General features: G+C 38.5%; 1 protein-coding gene across 20 annotated transcripts in view; it reads right to left on the minus strand.

Moving 5' to 3' along the window:
• Positions 1–23252, minus strand: part of LOC129416326 (adhesion G protein-coupled receptor L3) — a 223872-nt gene that overhangs the window by 152005 nt on the left and 48615 nt on the right. For 19 of the 20 annotated variants that reach the window (XM_073858898.1, XM_073858900.1, XM_073858897.1 and 16 more), the window contains exon 2: positions 4899–5047. In XM_073858898.1, coding sequence (XP_073714999.1) covers positions 4899–4965 — 67 coding nt within the window. In that variant the 5' untranslated portion in view covers positions 4966–5047. Of the gene's footprint in view, positions 1–4898; positions 5048–5158; positions 5180–23252 lie in introns of those variants that run through there. The other variant, XM_073858882.1, reaches the window with a different exon arrangement.

The following is a 23252-nucleotide window of genomic DNA, read 5'->3' on the forward strand; positions in this document are numbered from 1 at the left end:
AATTATAAGACGACGCAGTTAAATGAATACTTGAGTTTAATATCCTCCGTATCCCCACATGCGTGTGCAATCTGGCAACGGTGTCTCAAGGTTACAATCCAAACAGGTCTCCTGCGGGCTATAGATGCGTAGAACGAGCCGACTTTAAGTACCTGGCCGGTTAGACGCACCGAGCAGAAATGCTGTTTTTAATACTTCATCTTTTTAAGTGAACGCTATAATAGCCACAAATCCCTGCAGTCAAAATAACGTTAAATTGCACTCATTAAAAAGAAGTGGGGAAGGCTTCGGTGAAATTAATTTAGCAAACACAAAGTCACTTCTGAACGCAGACCGTCCCTGAACAAATTAAACATGTCAAAAATATCCTGATTGACACAAAACTATTTTTAAACATAAAGAGTTTTCTCTTATCTAAAGAGTTATAAAAATATTACTGCAGTAGATAAGAGGGAATATGATTCATTTTCTTGTATCATTATAAGTTAAGAACTCTACGTTATCAATCGAAGACGTGCAATGACTTATTAACCATCTCAATATGATTTTAATGGCTGTCTAAATAACATTTTGAGAAATCCCAAATCGATTTGAAAAAAATGACAATATTAATACTTTATTATATCAAACATTAGATCATTTTTATAGACATTAATAATGTGGGGCTTTTCTGAGTATTTTATAGTTGAAAATAAAGCCGGGCAGAATTAGGTTTTATTCTCAGCAATTTAATTACACTGAAATGCTACGTCATTATTGATGAATATTATTTCAAATCCATGTGTGGGTTTGGTGAAAGCAGCGTGGAGGTCATTACAAAACCAGAAACTTATTAAATTTTGATGAAAGATCATAAATAATCGTTTTATTTTATAATAACGTGCACTGCTACAAAAAAACTGCAGTAACCAGCTGACTCTCCATGATACGCCAATTACTGCAATGCTATTAACCAAACAACAAATACATTATTGGTCATGAAATGAAGAGTTTCGTTGCAAAACGAGATAAATCCATTTTTTAACATTTTTGTCAAAACATGTTTATTATTATGTTATCATGTTATTATTTTGTTTTATGGTGCTACTTAGCTGAATTTTTTAAGTTATGAAGGTTTAAATCAAAACAAACCAACTGCAGTTTAATTAAAATTAACTGGAATGCTCAACCAAAAAACAAGATTTCTAAACAATTAAAAAACGGTGGTTATCTCGTTTTGCAACGAAACTCTTCAAATATTGACTAGATTTGAAAAATAGTTGAGTTAATCTCTTAACTAAAGAGTGTGTTTAATATTTTCATTCTGGATGTTGATTTATATGATGCACTTTAAAGGTCTGGTTATTTCATGAGTTTACAGAGATCAGAAAAAAATCAGCCATTGAACTAAAAGGCAGACGCTACATTCACGTAACACACACATTGCTTCAAACAATGTTTTCATAGTATTGCATCATAGCACGAATGAAGAAAAAAACTTCAGGTTAAATATTCAATATGTGTAAGACCGCATAATGTGTGTGTGTGTGAAACTTTTTTGCAGCTTCAGGATCCAGATAACTGATAAACACTGATTTATGTAAATATTGTTTGTATTAGTTGGACATCTTTAGCAGTGCTGTGTTATTAAGTGAAGTGTCCGACTGTGTTTGAAAGGACAAATCTGCCTTTAGAATCAGAAACATGATTATTTACTCCCTCTTGTCATTTCACACATGCACTTTACATAAAATGCACAAAAGCTGAACGTTTGAAAAGAATGGATGCAAACTCTTGATGTATGGTACAACTCACCTAAAGGATTATTAGGAACACCATACTAATACTGTGTTTGATCCCCTTTTACCTTCAGAAATGCCTTAATTCTACGTGGCATTGATTCAACAAGGTGCTGAAATCATTCTTAAGAAATGTTGGCCCATATTGATAGGATAGCATCTTGCAGTTGATGGAGATTTGTGGGATGCACATCCAGGGGACGAAGCTCCCGTTCCACCACATCCCAAAGATGCTCTATTGGGTTGAGATCTGGTGACTGTGGGGACCATTTTAGTACAGTGAACTCATTGTCATGTTCAAGAAACCAATTTGAAATGATTCCAGCTTTGTGACATGGTGCATTATCCTGCTTGAAGTAGTCATCAGAGGATGAGTACATGGTGGTCATAAAGGGATGGACATGGTCAGAAACAATGCTCAGGTAGGCCGTGGCATTTAAATGATGCCCAGTTGGCACTAAGGGGCCTAAAGTGTGTTTTGAATGTTTTTTGTTTTTGAAAGCAGAGGGTCTGTTCTTTTATTTGATATATTGTATGTTTATATATTTAAAGAAGAACGTTTTCTGGAAGACATTAAACTTTTGTGAAAATCATAAAAATGCTGGCGCTGGAGTTAATAAGCTAGTTTCTATGGTTCATAAACACATGTTGATGCCAGTTTACAGGGCGATGTAATCTAATGGCTGTTTCCAAACACTTTTAGGCTGAAATAAAGCCTGTTTTTATTTACATTTCAGTGCCTAGTATGTCTATTTAATGGTCACGGGTGCAGGGCAGGGCGGGTTGTAAAGATATATACAATGATGCGGGGCAGGCTGTGGCAGTCCAAATAATTTCCTAAAAGTGGGACTCATGAGATGGAAAAAAACCTAACCCGCGCATCACGCAGTAGTCTGCATGTCTGAGAAAACATCATGATGAGTGCCATGGGTGCCATATCTGATGTTTGTTAGCGCTCTCAAAGGCACAAAGCTTTCCATGTTTCACTCCTACAGAATCTCTCGTTTCCAAACTCTACAACATAAATGAATGTTCTTCTCCACTGTGTTTGTGTTGTAGGATTAATTGTGAGCTGTATTAAACACGGCAGCTGGAATTAAGTGAAACACAAAATATCTTGCTCATTTAAAGTAGGTTAGTAGGTGAGTGTTCTTTTCTGGAATAATCCTTTAATATTTCAATACAGCTGTAAACGCTAACATGGCATTAATCTTTTGTTGAATACTCACAGACGTCATTACAAACATGAGATGAATGTTGTTCCAGACTCATTTTGTATGTCGTGATGGGATTTCATACTAAACCACAGCTCCTCTTTCACCTTTTTACTATGACAACTCTACACGTTATATTATAGCAACTGTATAAGCTGTATACTGACCATCACCTACAGTGTAAGTGAGCGCTCTGAAGGGTGCAGTCTACAGGAAAACACACATCACCACAACATTTTGTTTTAACCTTGATAACACAGCAGCAGCAAAAAAAAGTTTTAGATATTACAATTAGGAATGCACCGATATATTGGCCTATATTCAGTAGATAAAAACCCACTATCAGACAATGGCTGATTGTTTAACAACAGCCGATGATCAGGGCAAATTTTGTCCTGGCAACCAAAAGGGGCAGAAAAATACATCAGAAGGTATACTGTGCTATTATTTTGAAATGGGTGAAAATAACAACAAAATTGTAGTTGCTACACTCTGCACTTCTATGATTTCGTAACATAAACATTTAAAACAAGGAGTAAAAAGCAAAACTCTGTATCGGTAAAGTCCGAATAATGGTCTATTTTTACGCATGCGCAAGAGTCCACATACAGTGTGCGTGGAACAATTTTTGTTCTCAAAAGAGTGCACGTGTACTGTACGTACACCGCCAGAATTTTTAAACCCAACGTAGATTCTATTTGTAGGTCGCGCATGCACGTAACTAGAAATGCGTAATGATTAGTTGCGACTAATCGCTTGCAGAATTATGCTTTGCAATGACTTTCTTACTTTGTATTTTTGTCTTGTTTTCAGTAAAAATATTTAAAACTTCTTAAATTAAGATGTATTTTCTTGATGAGCAAAATTACCTAGAACATTTTTTGTCTAGTTTTTAGCGAATTAGTGCTTTAAACGAACAAAAAAAATCCGCCAATGGAATAAGAAATTGTTTCTTGAATTAAGTGTTTATGAAAAAAGTAAACTTAATTTAAAAAAAATGTCTTATTCCATTGATCTTTTTTTTGGCTTGGTATAAGCACTAATTTTTAGTGATTAAAGTTTATATTTTTGTCTAAAAACTAAACTTGTTATTTATTTGCTCATCAAGAAAATACAAATTAATTTAAGAATTTTTTGATTTTTTAATCAAAACAAGACAAAAATACTAAGTAAGAAAGTCTTTTCTTAGTATTTTTGTCTTGTTTTCAGTAAAAATATAAAAACAATCTTAAATTAAGATGCTTTTTCTTGATGATCAAAACGACCCAAGAAAATAAGTCTTGTTTTTAGACAAAATATATAAAATTTAAGTGATTTTGTGCATAAAACCAGCAAAAAAATCTGCCAATGGGGTAAGCAAAATTTTCTTGAAGTGTTCTTGAATTTAGTGTTTAAGAAATGTTCAAGATGTTTTGCTTAAATTTGATATTTCTGGTCCAAAAACTTTTTTTCTTGGGTCATTTTGCTCATCAAAAAATACATCTTAATTTAAGAAATTGTAGATATTTTTACTGAAAACAAGAGAAAAATACTAATTAAGAATTGTTCGCAGTGCGACTGTGCATGTACACTTGGATATGCTCTGTCTATTGCTCTGTCTTCTCTGTATGGTGCACAAAAAACGAAATAATTCCTGACAATATTTCTTGAGCGAATTAAAGCAATTCGTGTTTTCTAAATGATCAGTACAGTACATCATGTTTGCAAACAAGAAAATTACTTCAAGCATTTAAGTGATAATTGTCTATTATACAGTACACTTCACTAATGGAGAGATTATGTTAGTCATTACTGTATGAAATCAGCCTTTAAATAGCTCATCGTTCCTGTTATACACTATAAGGGCGCAATTATGACATTTGAAATTCGCAATTGGACGTTTGACACGCAAGCGTTAAAGACTCACCCAGAGTTACAGGGCCAAGCAAACTGGCAAATAGCAGCACTCGTAAAAGCCCCATTGCCCCGCCCATTGTCCTGGATTGGGTGGTATGAGTGTTGCTCCTTTTCTTGCTATGGCTGGCCAGGTGCAAGTGGTTCTTACTATAAAGTCACCTATAAAGACAAAGAAAATGGTAGATTAGCAGAGCTCGAATGCTGTGGGTTTTTTAGTCGATAATAAAAAAGCATGTTAGAAAAAACACACAATATTTAAACAAAAATTACTTTAAAAATCCACTGAAGTGCCTTGAAATGTGCAGCTTTGTTCTTTTGACGTAATTTCCACTGAAACAGGAAAGGGTGAGACTTAGTGGGTGACCCCTCCCACTTTTTAAATAGCCAATGGCATCGAGTTTACCTCATAGCTTGGAATGCGGAAGCAGCTACAGTGCAGAATGATGTCATCAATATAATTGATCCGTATTGGTGGAAGTATACAAAATGTGAACTTTGTCAGTGTTTCAACTAGTTTATAGATATCCGCGACATACTTATACTAAATGCAGAGGAACTTCCTTTCATAATCTCTCCACACAGAGATTGCTGTCGAATTGCAGTCTTAGAGGCTCTAACACAACTGATAGCATTACTTTATCATTCTCCCAAAGTAAACTCAATGTATTGATGTGACCTGCGATAAACTCTTTAACACTCTTGAACAAAAACAAACAAGCGATTGTTTCGGACAGCTGATGGATAGTCCGGGGTCAAAGGTCAACGTGATAAGGACCTTTTTACTCATCAGATGTCGAAGAGAAAGTACACAGTCTTTCAGGTCAACATACTTGCTTTAGCTTGTAAAATACTAAATGAATAACTGCGCATCTGCGTGGGAACCGAGGTGAGGACTCCCATGATGCATTGCACGTTTCCTGTAGTGTTAATTAGGACTCGTACGTCGAAAAAAAAACAAAATATGATCAGAGCGCGCAGTCACGTATATCTGCTCTCACGTGTGTTTTATTAAGGCAGAGATGCATTCAGACCTTCACAGCCACATAATGTTGTGTAGATAAATTCACTGCAAGACTTTCAACACCTCTCTCTCTCTTTCACCCCTCCTCACTCGCTCGGTTTTCTTTCCTCTGGAATTCTGTTGTTCTGTGGCGTCGAGCTCCTGGGATCAGACTGATAAAGGCTCTTGCGGTATTCCCGAGCGCTCGGCTCGCCGCAGCGGATATGAATAGGTGCTGATGTTTACGGATTCTTCAGGCCTGAAATCTCAAGAGGGATTCGAATGAGGAAAACCAAATACCGAAGCACAGGGAGGTCGGGTGAAAATCAGAAAGACTGCTATTTTTATTCCTTAACCACCATTAAGGGTGGGCGGTATGAGCAAAAATCTATTTCACGAAATTAGTTTTACTGTGAATTTTATTTCACAGTAACAATATATTTCACGGTAAACATGTTTTTCAGCTTTATGTTTTTTCTATCATTAAATGCTCACCACAGTTTTAAAATATAAGCAAGTTAAGGAGAAAAAATTTGGAAATACAAAATCTTGTTTTTAATCAGTTATTTATATTGTAGAAGATATGTATTGTATACATTATGAATACAATATTATGATATATGTAAGGAATTATTAACGACGAGGCGTTGAATTATTAGAAAAATAATGCACACCCGAAGTGTAACAGCCGCATCACCACCTTGGGTGTGCATTATTTTTCTAATAATTCAATGCCCCGTCGTTAATTATTTTGCTTATATTACGATTACAACACTTCAAAACATCGATTACATGATATATTTAAAGTGATTTGTCAGGTTTTTGGACTTAAATCGCTATTGTGAATAGCACTATATCTTCGGCATCCAACGGCTCTTTTGCTTGTTCCAAAATGTCATTTTAAAGCTGGCAATAGAGGCTTGAGCCATTAATAGCATTCTAATGCAGTTATTAATGAGGTTATTAGAAAAAGAGTGAGAGCGACAAAGACACAGAGAGAGAGAGAGAGAGAGAGAGAAAGAAAGAGAAAGAGATAGAGAGAGGGCGAGCAAGAGATAGAGGACAAGCGATAGAGATTGTGTGAATGAAGCTACTTCAGTGCGTCTCTTAACAGCTGTTATTGCCTCGGAAAATCGTCTGTCATGTTGTTTTTGTTAGTCCGTTTTTACAGTTACTATGCAAAGTGATATGGAACTGTAATGCGGTCAAGAAAGCTGCCTGGAAATATGTTCGCCATGCGTTTCCCAGAAAATGATTGCACACCTTAGAACATTCATCAACCAATCAGATTCAAGCATTCAACGGACCCGTGGTATAATACTCGTTCAATTGTTATGTGTGGATATTTTAAGTTTATTCCGTCACACTCAGTCTAATACACGGCTTGCAAAATGCTAGTCCGACCACAATGCATCTCCGACCTGCCCGTCGGGCTATCTTGACTTATTGGGAGGAAAAATATATTTAAATGCTTATGCATTCTCTCACAGATTTGGATGGGTAATTATCAAGGTGTATAACATTCAGGAATCGGCTATTTAAATCACGCTTGAACAAGCGTTCGCGTTTACTTTCAGTTTTTGCGAACACATAAAGCTGTGAACTGTACAGGAAGCAAGCAGTACTGATTTGTCATTGACGATCTGGATCTGTTACGCAAAATTTCCTCCAATGTCATTCTGTTAGCCATTACTATTCTCACGTAAAAAATGAAATCTATTGAAGCAACCTTAAAAGTTATGTAGATTGCATGTGAATCTAGAATCTGAAGTTTATAGAAATTTCAAATCAGTTAGAAGCAAATATTTGTATTGATGATTGTAATCTAATTATTTTAAGTGTATTTTTGATAGTGTTTTGTAGGGATGCTCCGATCGATCGGCCGATAATGCTTGCTATGCTTCTCAATGAATTAAGGCGAAATGCCGCTACATCCAAAAGCCAGGGGGCGCTCTCGTGCAGAAACTCAAAATGCGCTGTAGACAAAGAACAATACACATGCAGGTATGATTACACGCAGCTCCATGAAATGTCTTAAAGATATATTTATATTGCTGTTCTTCAAACCTTTTCAGGTATTTTCATGATAATAAAAAATTTGTTTAATAATTATGTTTGACGAGTGTTGCTTTTTCAAATGCATGTTATAAACGACTCAAACTAACAGTGATTTTAGATCGATAAGGACTTACTGAACAAAAGCCATTGTACATGAAATAGCTGTGAATAAGATCGGCTGTCCGATTCAGAATAGTGATCGGCCACGTATTTTTAGTGGAGATCGGCATTGATCAGAGCATCCCTAGTGTTTTGATGATGAATGATACAAAACTATAGGTTTAAAGCACACGCTCTGGACGTCCATCCCTCACAGCCTTGGTTTGTAATCAACATGGAGGCAATCTGAATAAGGCGTAGAGAAATCTGTTACATTTGACATTTTATTTCATGGTAATGGTACTGCAGTACTGTCCAGCACATCCCTGCTGAAAAAACAGCATTAAACCAGCATGGACCAGCATGGGAATTATGCTGGTCTATGCTGGTTTGATGCTGGTTTAGCTGGTGGTCACCAGCATACCAGCACCAAAACACAACATATGCTGGTATGCTGTTTTTTCAGCAGGGATGCAAAGAATTTAGGCAGTTGATCCAAAAGCGTCTGCCAAATAAACACAAAAAAATATAAATATACAATATTAAAATCTATACAAACAAAATATATAATATTAATATGATATGAAAATATAATATTTGCATGATATTGACATATGTAGATTAAAGCAAAACATGAATGACCAGATTGATTGTTGAGGATTTCAAATACTGTTCATCATTGAAGTCAGCTTTCCTCTTACAATATTTGTGAGTACAAAATCACGGCCCTACCAAGTATAGCGAGCCTTGTAGAGACACACACAATAAGACGGTTTTGTCAGCAAAATGCAGAAATGTTGGCATGTGTGTGTGTGCGCATCTTCTCAATAATGCGAGAGAACGGCCAATCAGAGCAGAGAGAGGCATGCTGGGATATGCAGAGCAGCAGATGAGGCTTGAATCCCCAGTGTCAGCGCAATCGCTGGCCTTTTTTGTACCCAGATTCCCTGTCGTCAGCTGGTGCATTGGGCTTTTTTGCTCGCCGACTTAACCACAACTGTCAGAGACTTTCAGTGCAATTCAGAAATAGAGATACGCACGCACACACACACGAACACCAACGAACGCCACAAAAGAGAGAAAGTGAGAGAGAGAGCTGTGAATCCACACACTTGAAAAATATGACACTTAAAAGTCACACACGCACACCGAGAAGTGGCAGCACATTGTTAGCTGTGGTTTAGGACGTTTCAGTACCGTCTATAAATGAGGGTGAGATTTTTCAGAAAATTATCACATCTAGTTACACCTCTCGAGTGATTTTACCCAACTATTTCATTCCCGCGTCTTTCTCTCTCACTCTCGCCCTTCAAAGCAAAATCATTTCCTCCCCGTTAAACCAAATTAAATTCCCATCCGTATCGGACCGCTGCCAAACCGAGGACGCATCCGTGCACAAACACGCTCATTAGCTCTGATGCTAGCTTTGGATCTTCTTCAACTTAAAATTACCACCGGATAACATTTAAGGTCACAAACTCTTGCATCGACATATGCTCGACAACGCAAACGCATTCAGATGAGAATTAAAAACGATCTGAAAAACAACTCACTCCTGGCAAACAGCAATGCTATATATCAACATTTTCATTAGACATTAATAAACACACATGCTAACAAAAATGCTAATGTACATGCCTTGTTTTTTTGTTTTTTTTTACAATCTCAATATATTTAACTACACTGAAAAAAATTATGTTTATGAGAAAAAAATCTTAGTTTTTTTGTCTTGTTTTCAGTAAAAAAAATTCTTTAATTAAGATGTTTTTTCTTGATGAGCAAAACAACACAAGAAAATAAGTCTAGTTTTTAAACAAAAAATATCAAATTTAAGTGATTTTGTGCATAAAACAAGTAAAAAAATCTGATCTTCTTGATCTTCAAGAAAAATTAGCTTACCCCATTGGGATGTTTTATACGCAAAATCACTTAAATTTTATATTTTTGGTCTATAAACTAGATTTATTTTATTGTGTCGTTTTGCTCATCAAGAAAAAGCATCTTAATTTAAGAATTTTTATTTATTTTTACTCTTTACAAAGCTCTGGCTGCCCTGCCAATGACACTACGATTCTCTGGAATTCTCTCAAGCGTTTTCCGCCTTCTGACTGGTTTCCGCCGAACGTTTCTATATTCCTACTGGTTGCCGCAGAACCGCGTCATAGCTCATTACCATAAAGTTGAACTGATTTCAACTCTCCTCGACGCTCACACCGTACATGACACGCCGCGCCACTGCTTTAAATAATGTCTCTAAAATTATTTCAGTGATAGAACAACTTTTAACTGGACAAATTCTACTGCTGCTGCAACCTGAGCAGGCTCCTAGCTGCTACAAGCACACTCTGAAAGTGGCGGTGGAGGGTAGAGCACACAGCCCCGCCCCTCCCCCTGCCTGCAGAAGACTGTCTGATACCAGGCACTGTTGCGCTTTTCAACCACATGGGGAAGCTGTAAGTCATTTTTACATGGAAACTACATAGTGTTGCTTTAAAGGCGTTCTAAGCGAATCTGCAAGACGTTAGTTTTTGTTGATGTTTGAATTGTTTTCAAACAGACGGAGCGTAGCTAACTCCTCCCCCTCCCCCTCCCTTCCGTGCTTTCATGAACGCGCCCAAGCCCCACCCCCAAATCCTTTTTGTCGTTTATTGGCTTGAATACTTTGTTTTGTTTTGTGGTGCTAGGTTTGGCCACTGTGTTTATATTGAAGTTTGTGGAGACTGGGCTGTCTACAGAGATCGTGTTTTTTTACAGTTTGATCAGCGGACAGGCAGCAAACAGATAGTGAGGAGATGTTTGCTGTATGTAACAAAAAATGTTTTATGGTCTAAAACGCGTGAATTCGCTTAGAGCACCTTTAATGCGTAAAGCAGTTTTCTTTTATTGGGGAAAGCCCATAAACGGCATAAGCAAAAACCGATTTACATTGCATGTAAACACCTTAACTGGCAGAGAAACTGCAAAAATAAAAGTTTATTTTACATTATCATACAGGTTCTGCCGACATGAGAAGGGATACAACAGTAAAGTAGGGCTGCACAATAAATCGCATGTGATTGTGCACGCCCATCTCTTCAGTAATGCCGGTTCCTTGATTGGTTAATCACCATCAGCTATTTTCAGATGGAGCGGCATTTACTACACAGAGTCGTAGTTCACTGACAATCGGGGAAATTCCGCATTAGTTATCGCGAACGTATTGCCTGCGATATGTATGCGATACGGCCCAGCTTGTCAGGGAACTATGGCTCTGTGTAGTAAATGCCGCTCCATCGCATGCAATTTATCGTGCAGCCCTACAGTAAAGCTTAAGACAGATTTCCAGCCGGCTTTCTGAATGACTAGACATACTCGGTGACGTCACTGCCTGCGAGAAACCTGACAAATCTCGAAATCCCATGTAAACGCAGTTTTCTGCATAGCCGGTTTGTTGATTTGCATGTAAACGCACTCATTGAGGAAGTTAGTATCCAATAGAGATGTGGGTACAAACATATTCCTGCAATTCGTTGCTGTCTTAAGACTGCCGGTAAAGCACAGAGATGAACATCACACACCGTTGAAGCAATGACACAAAAAGAGGACAATCGTAGAGGACAAGCATGAGTTTGCGAGACTGCTAGGACAGAACTCTTATCTGGACATCGTTAAACGTGTGTTATCTGTGTGTGTGTATGTAGGACAGATATCATGATAACCATCAGGGTGTGTGTTGCTTGGAACAGTGAGCTCTGTGGGCCGACAAAAGCTTTCATTAGGATGAGACCCGTTCACACACACACAGTAACACAATCCTGTAACACAAATGCTATCAGATGGGAGTGTGAATATAATGGTCCCACTGTACTGAATAACCCGAATATCTATCTCGCTCACTTTCTCTCTCTCTCTCTCGTCCTATAAGGCACGAACAGGACTGATATCTCATATCATGGGCCTTGTAAAGACAGCTGTGCTATAACTCCTGTCAGTGATCAGACCTCTCTCTCTTTCCTTCGCACATTGCGAATTCTGATAGCTTCAGTTGTAACAGATAATCTTAAGGAATCTGGTGTTTGGCATTTGTGTGCTGGCTGAACCAGCGAGGACCAACCATCTCAGGTGGTTATTCTTTCATTTGCATACTTATGATTGGTGTTTCTTTGCATCTGTTTAAGATATTTTGCATGTTTTTGTCAGTGTTCTTTTAGCGCCTTTGTAAGTACTGAAGTACTGTAAGTACAGAAAATGCAAATCTGGTTTTGCAAGAAAGAACATTAATGAACAAATGGCCAGTTCTCCAGATACTAGAATAAATATACACTTGATTCCTAACACAAACATCTGCACACATTTTGCTTTTACACATTGGGGTCAGCATATAGTACAAATAGGAAATAATATGCGCATACTCTACGCGTTCCTCCAAATTTTTATAATCGAGCACACTTTGTACGTGTATGTTGCACATGTTTGTACAGGAGTATGTAGTATGTAGCCCAGTAGAGGTATTGCAATTTGGTCCTAATGCACATGCGTCGAACGTATGTGTCCGCGTAAGAGTCAAATTAACTATGCTTTATAAGACTGTGTTCAACTGTGCAAGTATGCTCGCGTACATGTAATAAAAACTAACTATACTCCAGGCTTAAGATCAATAGTAAGGAAAAATAAGATAAATAATATGACAAAAACCTGCCTTAAGTGACATTAGGGTGTCCTCGTTTTGCTTGATCCAGTTAGCGGTATTTAATTGTAACGTGTTTGTCATTATTGTTATAAAACTTTAGAGACATTCAGGAATGATGGTTGCACACTGATATGTTAATGCAGAGACATCTGCACGCCCCTTAACATGATGCGGCACAATGCAAAATGTAATTGTTTTTTTATCGTGTCAGTCAAATGGACTCTTGGGCGGTCTGCAGCCAATCAAAAGGCCATGGTTACCAGACCTTCAGTACAATCTATTGTGTGTTTACTGTACAAATAATAATATTGCTCATGCTAGCATTTTGTGGTGGTGTGAAACATCATTGTGAGAGAGGTCTGCTTATGACTGTGCAAGAGGAAAATCATTTCCCATAATTCCATTAGCAACACCGTCGAACACAATCTGACCTTCAATTTGTGTAAGCAAATGTTTAGCGTAACAAACAAACGTAGATAGAAAACAAAGCAAAATTAATAACTCTGTTTGTCTAGTTACATAGTTCACACAGGTCACACACGCCCAGTGTGTTTGCAAATCTACAAGAGTTGTGTTTTGATATCTCTGCTGAAGACATTTGCCTGTTCTGCATCACTTACTTTGTATATTCTACATTCAACCACAGACAGAAACAAGCGAACGAACGAACAAACGACCACAGACAGAAACAAACAAATGAACAACTTTCTTTCATTCCATCTAATTTTTTCCTTTCATTCTTTCTGACTGAAAATAAATGAATCTGATTTTAATGAATCCTCACGCGGCCGCTGTATGTTTTCAATTGTTTCCAGTGAAAGCGCCATGCTTTTCAAAAACGGCAGCAGCTGGCGGGTTTTGTCCGCGCTAAGCGCCGACACTCAGCGTTTTTTCTAGCCTCAATGTCACTTCTCACTCATCCGTCCAATCACAGTGTAGGAGGGGTGGGACCAATATCACAACAACCAACCAGCGCATCATTCAACGCTCAATAAACAAAGCAGAAATATCATAGCAACCAAAGCGCTCAGCTGAAAAAAGCTAGCAAGCGCCTACAGTCGGCGTCTGCCTGCCGTTTTTATGTTTAAACGCTTTGGTGTACATGCCCCTTTAGTGTCTTTAACCAGAAAGACTGATCAGCCGTGTATCTTCTGCTGTTTGATCTCCATGTACTTTATCACAATAATAATGCCACCTGCTATGGGACTGAAGGAGATTTCCAGTGAAACAGCTGTTGATCGAAACACACCTGATACGCACACTTCACTCAGTTTGTCTTGCTGAATTACTTCCTGCTGAGGGACAATATGGTCCTCCCCGCATGCCGTCTGATTGGCTGCCGAGTCTTTCAATCACTGCTAGCGTCCAATCCCTGGTCCTCTGTCATGTGATATAGACCGCAGCGGCCCATGCAGGATGTCAGCTGTCGGTTATTCAGCACAGGCAGACGCGTCTCTGCCTCCATCTGTCCACCCTATCTCTATAACCTGATCCATCCTCTCAGAGGATGAGTGTGAGAAACACACAACTGCAGGTGTGAGAGTTTATTGCTCAATATGTCCGTCAGGAGAAGAAGTTATTGCTTTTGCCCCAGAGGACCAGAAGAGAGACAGAGAGTTGGAAAGAGTTAGAGAGAGAGAAAGAGAGAGAGAGAGAGAGAGAGAGAGAGAGAGACAGAGAGAGAAAGAAACACAACACTCACTGCTGTACCATAAAGTTAACACTTCATTTTATTTTAACCTTTATTCAATAACTGAAACTGCATTTCATGGTTCTGCGCCTCGTGCACCTTCATTATGAAAACTTATCTATTTCTTCCTTGTGGTTACAATAAAAAGCTGGTTGAAGTGATGGTAGTCTATTCAAGTAATAGAAATCAGAAAAAATCTTCACACAAATTCATTTTCTGCCTTAATTACATGACCTAGTTCAGTCATGAAACTCTAGAGGCACGGAGATATATTTCCTAGTCTTGCGATCCGCCAGCCAATCATCTTTATTGGCTTTTCAGGTCATTTAAAGCCAATGATATAGTGATCAGAGCTCTAACAGTCACCCACCTCCAGCCCCAACTCCAAGTGACTTACAAGTCGCACCTGAATATAAGTCGCAGGACCAGCGGAAATATTAAAATAGTGTGACTTATAGTTCGGAAAATACGGTAGACGTTTTTGAAATCGTCTTCCCTTATATATATCAGCATCCACTTGCTGTAGTGCAGAGATGATGAAACACTTTATAAGTACTGTTTATACAAGTACTGTGAATGACCATACAGTGCTTTTCAGTGGTCTAAAAGAAAGTGCAGAATGACTTTTACATTGTTCCCCTTTTATAGGGTGGCCATTTGTGCCAGTTCCGCCGGACACGTCCCGAACATGTTTTCAGGTTCGTTCTCCGGAAGTCGCGTTGTTCGACCGCATACGTCATCAAGGTTTAATATTTCGGGTTTAATTTCAGAAAAGCAACCGTTACATTTCAAGGTAAGAATGAAACTACAATGATTGTATGTCTTAAAAGAAATAAATCTTTATTTTCTAATGTATTTTAACTGAAATGTGAGAACCTCGATGACGTATGCGGTTGACCAACGCGACTTCCGGAGAACGAACCCGAAAACATGTTCGGGACGTGTCCGGCGGAACTGGCACGAATGGCCACCCTACCCTTTTATAAACTCAAACATCTGGATTCAGACGACAATAACCAATTACCACACGACTTGGCGTTCATCAAAAAACAGTAGGTGATTCGGTCGGGGATTTTTATGCACGTGGTCGGAAAAAACACTGACATTCTAACAGCAATAAAATCACTGACTAACCCGTGTAAATGATGAAAATACCTTATATCACCACGAGAAACAATTACCATCCAAAAAACGTTTTCGTAGTCCGCCCTACCTTGGCAATCGGTAATTTGATGTCACTCATACTTTAGTCCTGCCAAGACTTAATACACTGACATGATCATTAACAGGTTAAAATTCATCCCAAAAGTTGACTGTAATACATACAGTACAATATATGTGATTATATGCAATAAATCTATAAGTCTAGGCAGATAGGAAAGTATATATTCTTGATCAATCATATATTTTTTTAAGACTACATGGGCAAGAAATTTTTCTAGAATTTGCCAACTCAGGTTTTCACTATCTCTGTATGCAACAATTTTAAACCACAGTGATTCTGTCTGATTAAAAAAAATCTGTAGACAACGACTACCCGTCGAGAAGTACAGTCATTAATCACAGAGACAGTAAGTGAGACAGAGAGAAGAGAGAGGAAGAAAATGAATAATAAAGGAGAGCATTGTCTATTGTAATGTTCATATTCCAGAGCCAATGAGACATTTCCTCACTATAAATGGAGCAAATTAACACTAGAAATTAATATCAAGCATCCTAATGGTGCTCATTTGTGTCATTTTTATTGGATGTTCAAATATTTCAAATATAAGACTAGCAGTTATTTTATTTAAGAATCTATTTGCTGCTGCTGTATAGATTTGCTGTGTTGTCCGTATATTGGCTATTAGCGATCAGACATCAAAGTCGCCATCTAAAACTCAATGCGCAATAATCACATGTTGTGAAAGTGCAATTACTGACTATGAACGAGATTACCAAGGGAGTCATGGTAACCGGAAGTTGGCCGTCTCCATGGCAACGAGGAGAGGACAGCGCAAGGTGCGATAAGTTTGGCTCGGAAAGGTCAATAAATAATTGTAGAGGAGAAGAGAGGAACACTTCAAAGGCAGTTATTTTACCTGTATATTCACCAACACACACAAAAGCACTATATCTCCTATTCCCTTTTCTGCTTCTTAGCCGGCCTTTCTCTTCTGCTTTATAAGTCCATCCTTTGATGGTCTACAGGGAACACGGCCCACTGTCTGAATAACATCTTCTCCATTCAAATTCAAAGCAATCCAAGGCCGAATGCAGCTCTTTCCTCTCGCAGGCTTTTATTGAGTAATATTTTCATCTTTTCATCTTCGGCAAGATTGTAAAGAGCGCAACTCGGAGAGCAAAGGCATAGAAGTGGAATATAAAGCCTCCGTCCCGTTCTCGCTTGGCCGGTGCATAATAACGCATGCAGATATGCTCATAAACTTCTAAACAACTTCTCTTTAGCCAGATCTCTGGAGAGGCTTTGCCGCGCGTGATGCTAAAATCAGAGCCGTTTTTCAGAAAACCGACGACAGTCATGCATAAATTATGCTAAATTTTGTCCTTGCGCCAAAGTAGCGCTCCAGCAGAATAATGATGTAGTGGGATGAGAAGAGTTTCCCAGCGTTCTCTGCTTTTCCCACAATAACTCAAACAGACAAACTAAACCCCTCTGACCACTTTAACCACCAATGTCTACTTTCCTGACTAGCTAACAAGTGCTCAAAACCCTTCCAAAATCATTCCTGTAGACCAACCTTACCAGCTAAGATTGGCAAACAATCATAAGATGGACTTAAAAAGCATGGAAAGATTTGCTTGAATTTGAAGACATAGATTTAGCAATCAGGAACCTCTGTTGATTAATATGGGTACATTTCTATGATTCTGAAAATAACGGAGATGTTCTGCATGCCTGGTGATCTGTGTGAAGACTTGAAGACCGCCAAATCAGCGGTGACTGGTTGACCTGTAGCTGTTTCTCGCAAGGATGGAGAAGTCATTATGTCTCCACCTCAAGAAATTGCAGTGAGAATGATTTTCTGATCCTTTCTGAAATGGCTGAGTAAAATCAACCCAATTAAAATGTTCCCAAAGCATCATTTTCAAACAGGAACGCTGTGATCCGGTCCGGCAGCCAAATCAAGTGAGTTTCGGGCCTGTTGACAGCTCATTAAACTCTCGGCCTCAGAGTGTCACTCTGAAACCACTAACATGAGTAATATTATTTTACAAGAGGTGTTAACAACCAGACGCTATTATGAAACAGTATCGCCCCTAAACAATCTATGCCAAGCATTGAATATTTCAAAAGAGATTGGTGCAGTGTTTGCGCAACCCTCATAAACATTGTCCACGGTGATACTTCAGTACTATAAAGCGTGTTGTTAGTGAGCTGATGACCATTTTCAGTTTTCCTTCAAATATAACATGGTTTTACAACAAATATATACGGGAATGGCACATCAACTTTTCTCTGTTTAACTCTGAGCTTGCCTTGACATTTTACAGAGCCTGGTACTTGAAAGGTCAGGTCATGTTTTTACGTCTAAATCTTTACAGGTGAGTGCACATAACGCTTTAGAGAACGGGTAGTGAAGCTTTGCGCCGCTAACATCGTAAAACTCTCGCTCAACCGAGGTGTGTTAAAGAGAGCTTTGCAATAACTTTTCTTAATTATGGAATGACTTTTCACTGATGTAAAATATTAATGTTGACCAGGCTCTTCTGATTTAACTGTGGAAGGTTTATGCTACATACGTAAAATAACTCTGAACAGAGTGTTTGTTCTTTATCTATACCATTTATGCCAGTTCTCAAGGCTATTATCACACATGTAAGTGTCTGCTTGTCACATAATAAACTGAGAATCAACTGAGATGTACCCTTGAGTGTGTGTGTCATTTATTTGTCTCTCCTGTTACTGTAAGGAAACAGAGTTTTTGCACTCGGTTATAGAAGACTGTGTTCTGCAGAAAATTGTACCTTACAGTTCTGGGGGCTCGTCCGGGACAAAAGTAAAAAATACAAAAGAGGTAAACCTAAGCATACCATAGGACCAGAATATCAGAGATGTTGCAGTGGAGCTCTTTTACATTTACATTTAGCAGACGCTTTTATTTAAAGCGACTTACAAAGATTATGAAACAATACAGCGTTTTGTCATATGCATTAATAGAAGAGATGCACCGATTAACTGGTCAGAGACCGTCAGTCTCAGGACATTCACATTCCAAGCTGGTCCTTTTGTTGCAAGCAATAACGTCACAGCCATACACAGACTCGCAGTGGAAACACCACCCGACCAGTTATCCAACAGCAGCATTCATTTAATCCATACCCGGAAACAAGATCCAAACAAGACTTTTAAAGAAACCTGCGGAAACAAGTCAAAATGGTCTTGAGTTTTAGACCCGCAGTCTGCCGTGCCTATATTGATTCCTGCCTTGCATCTACTCTGCAAATGAACCTTTGATATTATTCCATTGGTTCACTCACCTGGGTGTAGGACTCTGCTCTGGATGACCAGCTGTTCTCCAGGCAGAGGCTTCAGAAATCTGATGAGTTTCATAACTGATATTTGGACATTATGTAAGTGAGCCTGACTGAGTCTGAAAGCACTTTATTATGAAATCTGTTCAAATGAAAGAAGATCCTGTAATTTAATGCAGTTGGGGTGAAAGTGCAATGTTTAATAATTGATTTTTTGATGAAAAAGTTTTTTATTAAAAAACAGAAAAGTGGATTTTTTCTAGCCTGTATGCGGTCAATTGTCGTCAAAAATAGGCATTGGCAATCGTCCAAGAAAGTTGCAATCGGTGCATCTATAATTAATAATTAATACAAGAAGTGCTTACCAAGTTACTAGTTTGCACAATTCCAAAACATTACCTATTGAGAGAGAAAAGTTAGTAAGTTTTGTGTTTTTGTCCAATAAACACTGACCAAGAAGATCCTTAAAACCACCAAACAGTGCACTGAAAATACACAAACATATAAGCTTCACACTTTACTAAAGAACTTTACTCTCATAGTACAAGCACAACGAAATAAGCAATATAACCTCTGACAGATTAAACCAGATTAACCAGAGGATGAAGACAGGAGAAGAGACTTAGCACTTGTCTAAGCACTTCAAGCACGGTGAATGAGATGGTTGATTTGGGGTTTACAGTAGCTCAACCAAATGATGTGGTCATAATAACCTATATACACACGCACACACACATGCACAGACACAAAATGGTGTATAGTTGCAAAATGATTTGTATGAGCTATGGCTTCCAGCGCTTGTCCTAATAAAGACATTATACTTATATTTGCATGGCAAATTAAGCTCTGACAAAGTGAAGCCTGATTTATACTTTTGTGACTTACCTATGCTGTAGCTACAGTATGCCTTAAGGCCAAAAAATGGTCAATTTTTGACATCTCGCGAGGGACTGAAGAGTCCACACGTACTTTTCAAAAATGTAACAACGCATTAGTTCTATGTGGACCACAAGTGCTATGATGATCTGCTATGATTGGTCCGCTAGACCCCTCCCTCAGGTCATAATTTAAATTCTGACATAGCGAACATTAAACCCACGTTACTGATGGTCTAGCTGTATCAGCTGATGTTGCCTTTCCCATATATGGGGCTTGACGTCATCGAAATGCCCTTGCTGCTAGTGCCTGCATCAAAAACTTTGCATTCCTTCTTCTGTGCACAGCATTCAGTTTGGGAATTACAACCGGCACTGCTAGTTAATTAATAACTTGCCCAATTGTGACTACATGCAGTCCTGTCTCCATTTTTCCAAGCGTGCCTTGTGTTGTTTATTGTTGGTTACTAGGTTCCAATACCACCGTCATTCGATCGAACAACTAGATGGAAACGCACTTAATTCGCATTTGTTTGTTTTTCTTTTTTTGCGAATTTTGAAAAAATTCGATTTAAGTTTGGATGGAAACCCAGCTAGTGTTGATGTTTCTTCAACAACTCCAAGCTGCTGCTGCTGCTTCTTTTGCTTTTACCTTGATACTGTAGGTCACACCAGTAACATGCCTATGGACACTGCCTACTAGAGGTCTGCCTGTGTAATTGCACATTGTCTAGACTAGAGCAGTGGTTCTCAACTCCATTCCTCGGAACCCCCTCCCAGAATGTTTTAGATATCTCCTGATATGAAACACCTGATTCCACTAATCAGACTACATCCAGAATGTTGAAACCTTTCCTTAATTAACACACTAACAAACTGATGAACTGAATCAGTTGTTTTATGTATGGAGACATCTAAAATGTTCTGGGAGGGGGGGCCCGAGGACTGGAGTTGAGAACCACTGGTCTAGAGAAATGATTCTCACTTTGGGTGCGAGAGGTCCTGAGTTCAAATCCCGGACGAGCCCCCACATGTGTCACAATCAGCTCAGGTCATGACAAAAAGGAGGACGCAGTGAAAACCAAACTATTTAATCTTTTATTTCAACGGTGAATAATTAGACTGGGCTTAAAAGAAAGTTTTTGGCAGTTTGACATTACAATGTTTGAAAAACACAAAATCGAAAATAATAATTACAAAGTCAAAGTAAGAAAGAAATCAAACACAAAATAACCCCAAATAAAACCCAAGCAGAAATATACTTCCGTGAACACATTAAACACCAAACTTAGGAGAAGTAACAAGCAAGATTTAACAAAACAGCGATGCAGAAGTATAAATAAAAACGAATGCGTAGCTTACAGCATAGAGGATAAGGGATCAGACTGACGCGGGAGTATAAAACAGCTTTGATTGTGACTTTGGTAGGTGATGTGTGTTTGTGTGTTGCTCATAAGTTGTTTTTTGTTATTGTTACATGAAAAGCTCCATTTTGTTCTACAGTAAGTAACTTTGTCTCAGTCTTTTTGATTATTCTCCAGACATCTTATAATAAAAAATGAGAACAAAACTAGACACAAACAAGTCAATCGAGCTATGAAATGAATGTGCATAGCACAGCTGTGGAGAAATGTAACAGTTTTGACTTTTGATTAAAAAGTGAGGCATACCGACAAATCATCTGGAACACTGGGATCTTTAATGCTAATTTACAGGAGACGCGTGATAAGCATCCAAAGCATCTCTATTTTACAGTATATCCAACCTAGCTTTCTTTGCTACAGGTGTATGTGTGTGTGTGTGTCTGTGTGATCTGATCCTTGTTTAAAAGATCTAGGCTAATTGAGCTGAAACAAAGCTCATCTCAATGGAAACTCCATGGAGACGTGGATAAGTCAGTAGTTCTGAGCTCCACTTTCACAGTAAGAGAGCGAGAAGCAGATGGCACAACTCAATTAAATTCTCCATCACTCACAATGCAAACAACAACAAAACACAATCAACAGGACAAGTCTTTTCTTTTCACTTCCACATCTGTCTCTCTCTGTCCCGCATGTCTCTCTCTCTCTCTCTGTCTCTCGGCCAGGTGTAAATGAGAGCATCGTGTGTGCTCTGCAGGTGTAAAACATCCAAATCTTCCAGAAGGTTGTTGACATTAATTAACCATTAAAAAATAATTAACATCACAGGTACACACAGTCTGTCCGCCACTCAATGCCTCTCTCTCGCTCTCTCTCTCTCTGAATTGAAGGATTGCTCTCAGTGGAATCTGATCTCTCTGTTGGTGCCTTGTAACAAAGCGCTGAAACTGATCTGATTCAATACATGACCAGGATGAAACCGATCTGGTGTGTGTTTCTCAATACAGCTCGCTGTTAAATAAAGATCAGCGCACAGATGGACCGACTGTCATCAACACAAACAAAACTCTGATAATAAATTATGAAAGATGCCTGCAACATTGTAAGGCATCAAATGTGTGCAGAAAACGTGACGACGGGCTGCAACATAAAGCATGAGTGCATGTCTAATTCTCATAAAAAAAGAAAAAAAATGAAAATGTTGTTATCATTTATTCACTTTCATGTTATTACAAATCTCTATAAATGTATTTGTTCTGATGAACACAAAGAAAGATGTTTCAAGGAATGTTTGTAACCAAACCGATCGGAGGCCTCTTTGACTTCCATAGTATTCTTTGTCCTACTATGGAAGGCTCATGATTGGTTATTAAAGTAGCACAGTTCATTTGATTTGATTCAAGATATGGTCCTCGACACCTGAAAAGCATTAACCGTGTTGTGCTTGTCTGTACATGATAGCCTATTAGTGTGTTATGGGTCACTGGCGTGCTGCTAAGACGTTTCGTGTGCTTTTAAGCATGTTATTATGTCATTGCCTTCAGGGTGTTAGACTAAAGAGTTGCTGCCTACATATAACATTACTAATCAGTCACTTATGAGGATGTTATCTATGTAGACAACAGACAGAGTAGTTTTGAAACAATGCCCTTGTCCTTATCTTCAGACTACAGCGTTATCACACTGATAATAATGAAGTTTAAACAGGACGCCTGAGGATTGTGGGAGTGCACAGGTCTCAAGACATTATCATGAAAAAACACACAGATCTTATGGCTAATCTTAACTTGTGAGTCACTCGTGGATTTTACAAGCATGTAGGGTTCAACGTGTACAGGAAAATACCTGAATGTGTGTTCGTGTGTGTGTAGTCAGACAATTGCAAAACTGTTTACTTGCAGGACCAAAAGTCCAGACATGACTAATATAGTGAAAAGCTTTCTTCTGACCTCAACACACACCCATTAGAAACTGAACCCTTGGTTTTACGAGGATCAGAGTTTGAGGAAGGGTAAGACAAGGTTATTTTTAAATGACAGTGATGTACAGTAAAATGATGACAGGTGTCGTTGTGTAACCTGAGGTCAGGTGTTGTTGTGCTCGGGGTCGAGTTGCGATGTCGTGTGTCTGGGTCAC

This window comes from Misgurnus anguillicaudatus, chromosome 21 (assembly GCF_027580225.2).
Source record: "Misgurnus anguillicaudatus chromosome 21, ASM2758022v2, whole genome shotgun sequence".
NCBI lineage: Eukaryota > Metazoa > Chordata > Actinopteri > Cypriniformes > Cobitidae > Misgurnus > Misgurnus anguillicaudatus.